The 9,293-nt window shown below is 35.9% G+C and overlaps 1 protein-coding gene across 1 annotated transcript; it reads right to left on the minus strand.

Annotated features, from left to right (window-relative positions):
- On the minus strand, positions 7,884-9,033 carry LOC18782752. The gene is made up of 2 exons (XM_007217519.2): positions 8,375-9,033; positions 7,884-8,139 (listed from the first exon to the last, which is right to left on the minus strand). Exons 1-2 carry the CDS (start codon positions 8,975-8,977, stop codon positions 8,071-8,073), a joined length of 672 nt encoding a protein of 223 aa, XP_007217581.1. The 5' UTR covers positions 8,978-9,033; the 3' UTR covers positions 7,884-8,070.

Genomic DNA, 9,293 nt, shown 5'->3' on the forward strand with positions numbered 1-9,293 from the left:
CATGGATGGATATGGCTCAAACGCTGTCGGAAAGCTCTTTGAAGTTTTGTTTTGTTTTGTGTCGGATGGTGGCCTTGTTGTTTAAGTGGCTGTATTTTTATATTAAGTCAGGACTTGGGGCATAAGTCATTGGTTAATTAATTTGGGCATTGACTGATCTTTCTTGTTTAGATGTTGAATATTCTTTCACAGCTGTATATTATTTGTTTCGCAAGAAAAAGGGATTGTGTGTAACGGCTAGAGTCTGGTTTCGAGATGTGAGGAAACTTTAAGATCTCGTTTGTTACATGAAATTGATTAATTAGGACAGGACTAATCACAAGAATTAAGATTTGACTTGGCTTGGACTAAGTCTTGTAAGTCTATCGAAATCCAACACCCAAATCACCAATTCAACAAAACCCACACAAATACAGATCTTCTTCTTTTTTGTTTTCCGCAAACCAACAACCCACAAGGTAAAACCATATGAATATATACCATAAGATTTTCCAAAGCATAACCAGTATCAAAATAAAAATAAAAGTATTAAAAAATAAAGAGAGAGAGAGAGTTAGGGGCAGAGAGGGAGAGAGAGATTGGAGGCTTACAAGAATATAGCGGTTTGATTTCGGGCAAGGGTGATTTGAAATCTAAATTGAATACATTCCCCTTAAGAGCAACTCCACCCATTTGCCCTTTGCCATGGCAAGGGCAGCAACTATCATTTGCCCCTTGCAAAAGGTTGTGGTGTTTCCACCAATTGCCATGACAACAACTATTCACATACGATATGAGGAGAGAAATTTGTTCAGAGTTTTGGTGTGGGAAGTGAAAACTACAACTAAGTATTTATTTTCTTAAAAATCTGAAATTTTTTGTATTTTTTGTAGATTATTTAAAAAAAATTTCATCGCTAACGTCAGCAAACTTGAGCTGAAACTAAGGCAGATCTTGCCTGAGGGCTAGCTTGGTTTCGTGGGCTCCATCTCCTGCCAGGGCTAGCCCTTGCTGCTGGAAACAGGTTTTGGGCCTAAAACAACAGCGCCCTCCCTTCCCCCACCCCCCCCCCCCCCCCCCAGAGCCCTTGTTGCTGAAACTGCTGTAATAAGAATTTATTTGGGTTGCCAAGGCTAGGGTATTAATTTAGTCCCGAAAAAAAAAAACAAGTTCTCTGGACTATAGTCCAGGTTAGCATTTTTATGGGACCGTCCTAGCTTGCATGCTTGATCAAGGTCGCATGTTTTCTATCGGCGCGTCTTATTTTGGGTTGTACTAAGACCTTGATTTTAAGTGGGCTAAGATAAGCCATGTTAGTGAGGGTGTTACTAGTTAGTGAGGTTCTAAATAAGCCCATGTTTGGTTCATGACAGAATTAATGCTAAATAGCACAATCCTGTCCTAGTCCCCTCCAAAAAAACATGCCCTAAGTCCCACGCATTCGAAAGTAACACAAACCTATACAGCATATGAGTTTGGACCTAAAAGAATATACATATGTTATGTTTTTTTTTTATAACTATTTTATCCCTTATTAATTAAGTTATTTTGTTTTATAAACCTAATTAAAAAATGGCATATCTTGGCATTTTGAATGTTTTACCAAATCCTGTTGTTGCATCATACTTCAGTCCTTCACACTGCCAAGGAAGTGGGCGTATCATTTATACACAAATTTTTTTTTTTTAAAGTTTTAGATTGAGCCCTGAAAAAACGTTTTACAAAATTAATTTTGATGGATAAGTTCCATCTAATGGTGATTCTGAGTTAAATCTTTTCAAAATAGAAGTTGAAGGGAATTCTAAGACTCTAATTCAAATTATTACAAGACGGGCGAATTTACCTGGAGCTTGCAAATCAAAGTCCCATTAACTGTCAAGGGAGCCGTCTACGATTTGTACACAAATAATGAAAGACAAGGCTTAGATTGAGAGCTCATTTACAAAAATCCAAGTACGATTTTAGCTGCTCAGCAGTAACCACAAAGGAATAGTTGGGTTGCTTGTTTGTCCTTGATGTAATGTAAAACTTGAGCAGCTACAACTAATGAGAGATTTGGCCTGCAAAGCTCTCTCCAAATCTGTAGTCATTCCTTGTTGGAGACGTGAGACTACGTAATTCATGAAGAACGAGTCACACGGCAAGACGATAGGCCCAGAACTAGTTGAAAGTCCAAACTCTTCTTCAGACATCTTGAAGAGCTCTTGGAAAATGCAGTTGGAAAGATAGGATAACGGCAGTACAAAACGGCTTTCGTCAATGGTGTAGATAACAAAAGTTCCCTTTTCACTCACCATGTTATTCATCATGTTGTTGTTTGCTACTCTTGGCGATGAATTTTTGTTCCTCCCCACAGCATCTCTCTTTTGCCACTTGCTAGCAATTTTAATGAGTCTCTTGGGGCTGATTATTTTTTCCATGGAGGAGATGTATAAAATGACCCAATTGAGCAATAAAAGCAACTTTGTATTTCTAGGAATGCTAAGAACTGATTGATGGAGAACAAGGGGGATTGGTTTCCTATTTATATCTGTTCTCCAGACGACGCTAGAAATTAATAATTCGTTATATCGGCGTAGTACTTCGTTGCCTAGTTTTGTTAGTTGGAAAAAAATGCTTTAGTCGCTTGGAGGTGAAAATTCCAATGTGCTGCAATGTTTTGGATGTTTAAACTTATGTCAAGTTTATGTCTTGTGGCTCAAGGACACAAGAGATCTTACCAGTAGGATAGTTCATTATGATATAAAGCTGTAATGAGCCACCGTACTAAACTATAGGCTTGTTTGGGAGTGATTTTAGATATGTCAAAAAGTACTTTTATGGAGAATCACTTCTTCAAATAATCACTTTAAGTAGTTTTAAGTGATTTTATGAAGAAACACATGGGAGGTGTTTCTGCCCAAAATCCTTTAAAATCACTTAATGTGATTATATGGAAAAGCACATGAGAGATGATTCTCCCTAGAAGTGATTTTATTTACTTATTTTATAAAGCCGTACTTTCTTAGTACTTTGAATGGAGAAAATTCTTTTGGTTGCCTTGGAGAAAATTCCAATGTTCATGAAGAGAGCCAAATATTGGAAAGTTTTTTAAATTACTTCGTGTTATAATATGTGTTGTGGTTGTGGCTAAGGACACAACAGATTATTCCGTTCGTTAGTATTATCAGTTGGTTACTAAGAAATCTGAAGTTCCAATTCTTGGAAATTCCTATCTAACTACCTTTTGTCCAAATATCCTTAGCTAATACTAATGAATTAGAAAAGGAACTCGATGTGAACTATATAATATTTTGTACGTCAAGAATTGTAAGTTTTACACTAACCTTGAACTTGCCGAATTAATTTGGGAAATTCTCTCAAATGTTGGAGTAATAGAGGCCACGTGTTGCTAACTTTGATAAGTTGGGCTTAGTTAGAGTCAGTTAGCCTAGCTAAGAGCCAAATTGTACTCATATAAAAACAGAGTGTTTGATGCCAATGCTCTCAGGTTCGAACACTTATATTGGTAGTGTGCGTGAGAAAATCCTCCTCCGCTTCATAACTTTGACCCAAAAAAACAATGTTATTGAAAGCCTTGATCTTCAGTATTTTTTGTTCTTAATTTTCCTTCAGTTTCTCTTAAATATTAACATGTTATCAAGTCCACGTTATTCACATGATTGATCCAACACTCTTACGTTAGCAAATCCATTTGGAATGAAGTGCTTTCTATTACTTTACCTGCGAGTGCTGGAAATTAATAATTAGTTATATTGGCATACTACTTTGTTGCCTAGTTTTGTTAAGTTTATGTACCGACAATTTAGTTGCTTGGTGGTGAAAATTTCAATGTGCTGCAACCGATAAGAACTGTAATAATAGTGTTATTTGGGAACTTCGCTAATAGTGGTGTTTGAGAGCATTTCCTTATAAATTAATGTACAACGTTACAGAACAAAGTGAACCTAATCCAGATGTAAAATTATAAGAATCCATAGCTTTTTGGTGGCTGATTGCTTACATTTTTAGTACTGTGTCATGTTAGGAATGTGCCCTAAAGTCAATGACAGGCAGTAACACCTCATCTCTGTATTCATATTAATAAATTAAAAAATGTGTTTCATCCTAAAACATACGTCCCTGAGGTTTACGAAAATATTAATAGTATTCTAAAATTATTGAAGAGACTGTTAGAGATGCGCTTAGTAGCACATTTCAACTTTAAATGGATTTTTGAATAAATAAGAAGATAAAACTTTAATTTCTAGATCCACCAAAGTTAGCTAAAAAGCAATTTCTACCTTTTATAACCATAGCAACAGTAGTATGATAATAATCATAGCAACATAAAACTCTTTTAAACTTTTGAAATTATCCTTTGACGTAATCTCCACAGCTTCCTCAAAATGATGGTAATACTATCAGATCGCTTGTTGCACGGTGCATTGAATTTACTCAAATTATAAAACGTAACACAGTGTATTGAATTCACTCCAATGATAAAATGTAACACGTGTAATGAGTTTATAGTTACACATCCATGATTGAGTGTCCAATTACAATATTCCTGTAAATTCCATGATTGAGAGTTCTGGAAGCAAAATTATCGCCGCGTAGACTAAGAACAAATGTACAAGAACAAGTCATGAAACATTGGAAAGCGAAGATAAATAAAGCATGATCTCCATGATGTATTTATACATCATATACAAATATATTCACATTCAGTTCAAGTCCCATCGCTCATTTACAAAACTTCTAGTATGATTTCATGTGCTCAGTAATAACCACAAAGGAATAGTTGGGTTTCTTATTTGTCCTTGATGTAGTTTAGAACTTGAGCAGCTACTGCTAAAGAGAGAGTTGGCAACCAAAGCTTTCTCCAAATCTCCAGTCGTTCCTCTTTGGAGAAATGAGAGTATGTAATTCATGAAGACCGAGTAACATGGCAAGATAATTGGCCCACGACCACTTGAGAGGCCAAACTCTTCTTCAGACATCTTGAAGAGCTCTTGGAAAATACAGTTTGAGAGATAGGATAACGGCAGTACGAAACGGCTTCCGTCAATGGTGTAGATAACAAAAGTTCCCTTTTCACCCACCGTATTATTCAGCATGTTGTTGCTAGCTGCTGCTCTTGGCGATGAATTTTTGGTCCTCCCCATAGCATCTCTCTTCTGCCACTTGCTCGCAATTCTAATGAGCCTCTTGGGCCTGATTATATTGTCCATGGAGATGATATAAAATTACCCAATTCAGCACTAAAAGCAACTTGGTGTTTTCTAGAATGCTAATGATGAGTGCTATGGTTGTTGAATCATTGGGATTGGTTTCCTACTTATATACGTTCTCTATAAAACACTTGTTGAATAAGTGGGGAAAATTCGTTTAGTTGGTTGGTGGTGAGAATATCAATGTGTAGCAAAACAAACAGTTTTTGGATGCTTTAAATTATGTCAAGTTATGTCTTGTTTTTGGATAAAAAGCCGCACACCAAATGAACATGTGAAGTTTATTTTGTAAAGCCGTACATGATTAGAGAATTCTTTTGGTTACCTTGTATGGAGAAAATTCCAATGTTCATAAAAATGTCATGTTCCTTAAGGACACAGCGTATAATATTATCAGTTGGTTACTAGGACACAACAAATCTTGACTTCCAATCTTTGGAAAGTTCCTATCTTGTTCTTTTCTTCATATAACATCGGAATGTACCAATGTTTGTCAAAAATCCTTGTCAAACATAATACGAAAGAATTATAGAAAAGGACCTAGATGTGTACGTAAACACTTGTAAGTTTTACACAACCTAAAACTCATCAAAAAATAAATAACGAAAATGCTCTCAAATATCACTATTTCTATAACAAGAACTTCGCAGCTAGAATTTTATGAAAATCACCATATCGCTGCATCTATAGCTCCCTTTTTTTCAAAAGTGAAAATGAAATATCATTTAGTCTCTACTATTGTAGTACGCAAAGGCGGAATCAAAAAATTTTCAATGAGTGGGTTAGCTAAAGTTATTAGCTTAAAATCTAATGATATATATATTTTTTTATACTTACATTTTTTTTTTTATAGTTTTTCTAGAAATGAAAGTATACATTAAATCATATAAATCATGTTAATGTATTTTTGAGACAGAAAGAAAGAGGAGATAGTTTTAAAGGTGTAAAGTATTTTTTTTTCCAATTTGAACCATCTAGTGGTTGTGAAACTGATCTTGTGGAATATATGATTTGATAAAAAACGGCAGGATGAGATATTTATTTCTCACTTCTTTCACTTTCTTATCTTCGATGAAAACAACCTTAACCTCTGCATGATCTATAATATAATTTACACCCTCCTAGACCTGCATTAACACATTACTTAAGAGAAGTTCAATAAATTCTTGACATCAATGGACCACTTTGAAGAATGAAAAATTACTGAAATCAGAATTCCACAAAATTCAGATAATGTTCTCTTTCCATGTTGTGACATATTGTACCTTATTTTAGGAATGTACATATTCACAATTTCTATAGCAATACATGCATGACAAAAGAACACTATTGTTAAACTAAACTAAAACTTAGCATGTAAACGAAATTAAAGCATTAAGTTGAACTATAGGAAAATTATGAAACATCAATCAAAATAGATTATAAACACTAAATTTCTAAGCTTTCTATAATTTCTTAAAAATTATAAATAAATAACACATGCATACTATAATTTCTTTAAAATGAAAAACTTATGCGTCATTTAAGTTTAACTTAGTAATTAGTTTTTTTTATTTTTAAATAATGTAAGCACATATAACATAACTCTTGCTTGATGGTATTCATATCTCCAATGTTAAAAAATAACAAAACTTCGAAGCCCTTTGTTAATAAAAGAAAAGTAAACGTACATAATATAATATCGGAAAATTGTAGCATTAAACTTTTTATGAGAGCAAATACATGTCATCGGTAATAGACAATCATTTCCGACAGCAATTATGACCCCTCACAAATATACATCACATACGAGAACTAATGTTTGCCCTCGAAAGTACATAATCACTTCTGACAACAACTAAACCCTCAAAAAAAAATTAATTAATTTTGACGACCACTTATTGCCCATGAGATTTGTCATAAATAAATGTGGCGCCAACAATTCCCGCCAAATATTATCTATTTCTGACGATGAGAAAATCATTTTCTGAGAGCATTTTGGGTGTCTGTTATCATGTAAGTCACAGCCTCTCTCACAAACCCACCTCCCTTGGCCCCCGGCTGCACCTGCCAGCAGAGCAACATAAGTCATGGGTTTGGAATGAAGTGAAGACACTTTGGACAAATGTGCTTACGGTCGTCGCGGCCACACAGCATACCTCACCGCCGGAGTAGGAGTGGGAGAAGCTTGATGGCTGTCATGATCGACATGTGTACAATGCATGACCGACATGAGCCAATGCAGGAAGGATTTGATGTGCGCCACCAATTGGCGCCTTCTTATTCTTAAGTTTTAGAAGGACATCCTTGTTGAGGTTGGGTTGCAAATATGCGTCGTCTAGGTTTTCTAAGCTGTCGTAGAGTTTGCCTAAACAACTGACCATGCGTTTCTTAGAGAGGAGCCTGATCACAGTGCCGACAAGTAGAGACAGAAAAGTGAAAAGAAAGTCAACAAAGTCCTTGCCAGCTTAAGCGAAGAGAACTTTGTTACGCTTTTTGTCGATGAGGAGCTTCAAACTAACTGGAGAAGTAGAGATTGATTTGGTTTTGGGTTTGGAGGGGGCCATTGAGGCAGAGTGAGATGGAGGACATGCCAACTTTGTTAAACGTATTTTAATTGTCGTTTGGATAGACCTTATCTATATTATTCAATTATCTTTATAGCATGACCCCAAGGGCGTAGCGCAATGATTAGAAGGACGAGTCGGGGCCAACCGTAAACTCAGTTCGAATCCCATTATTATTCTGCCGGTTCCTTCATATATATATATATATAACCTAGCATGACATTTCATATTACGACATAAGGAAACAATTTCTTCATTCGAAATAAGGAAAACGTCCAAAATGACATCATAAAGCAATACGAATCTCCTTAGTTCACAAAGCAGAAAACGTTTTAGGCCCCCAGGAACACTTTGGTAAGGACTGCACTGGTCTCGAACGATGCCTTCAGCAGCTTCAAACCCTACGAAAGAGAAAAAACAAAACATGCAATATGTCAAACAAATAAGCTTTAAATCAAAGCAGGGACGAGGAATTAGTTTGAATGTTGGGTTGCATGATGATTCGGCCTTATTTATTAATCCAACAAGTATATATTAACAGAAAATATATATTAATCCAACAAGAGAACATAACAAGTTACCCTATATATTATAGAGTAAAAGTATAGAGATTATTAGGAGGAGTAATATTCAGACCTCTTGCATCCCAAGATGAACCACCTTCTCTTGAAGAGCACCAACATCCTTCACATTGAACTGGTTAAGTACAGCAATACTTGAAATGGTGGACATTGGCTTCACCTCCAAGTTATCCATGACCATGTATGTTACTACTCCCTTGACATACCCTCCCTCGCTGCCGGACGTTGCCACCACCGTAGAAGAAGAAGCTTGTGGGGAAACATAAGTCACCCTAGAGGATATGGAATAACTATTTGGGCAAGTGGTTCCACTAACATCGGAAATATGGCGGGGATAGCAGTTTGAACACATGTAGAACTGTTTAGAATTCGAGTCGACATTAATATTGTTGGTCAGCTGAGGAAGGATATTGGCACCAGCAACTGTGGTCTTTGGTTTCAGCAAGGTGTCCTTGTCAAGATTGGGTTGCAAGTATGTGTCATTGAGATTTTCTACACTCTCATAAAGCTTTCCCATGCTACCAACTATGCCGTCTTTGGAGAGGAGCCTGAAGAGAAAATCAACAACATCCTTGCTGGCTTCGGCAAACAAAACTTTGCGACCATTTGTGTCGATCAGGAGTTTCAAGCTCACATGTGCACTGTTGGAGGTTGCCATATTAATGCGATATATATTTTTTTTTTCCTCTTTTGGATGCTATATTGATGCAATGTTTAGGCTTAGGTTACCTATCAATTTATAGTCTTAGAAGAAAATTTACTAAAATATTTCAAATTAATTCTTCGGGTCTTTGAAAAAAGAAATTAAGGACAAAGGTTAGGGAATGACTCAAAATACCTCTCCCCTAAACAGGTAGTCTACATTTTCATAAAGACAAATTGAGACGAAACCAATTTAGCATATGACACTTATGTCCCTCAAATTTGTCCTCCACCGACCGATAAAGAAGAACCTTTTCCTTTTTATTGGCAAA

Source organism: Prunus persica, chromosome G7 (assembly GCF_000346465.2).
Source record: "Prunus persica cultivar Lovell chromosome G7, Prunus_persica_NCBIv2, whole genome shotgun sequence".
In the NCBI taxonomy this organism is placed as follows: Eukaryota; Viridiplantae; Streptophyta; class Magnoliopsida; order Rosales; family Rosaceae; genus Prunus; species Prunus persica.

Bases quoted from the DNA above. Each gene is read 5' to 3' on its own strand.
- LOC18782752 (XM_007217519.2), bottom strand. From the start codon at position 8,977: ATGGCAACCTCCAACAGTGCACATGTGAGCTTGAAACTCCTGATCGAC. The intron at 8,140-8,374 runs GTCTGAATATTA...TCTCTTTCGTAG, and splicing joins TTCATCTTGGGATGCAAGAG to GGTTTGAAGCTGCTGAAGGC.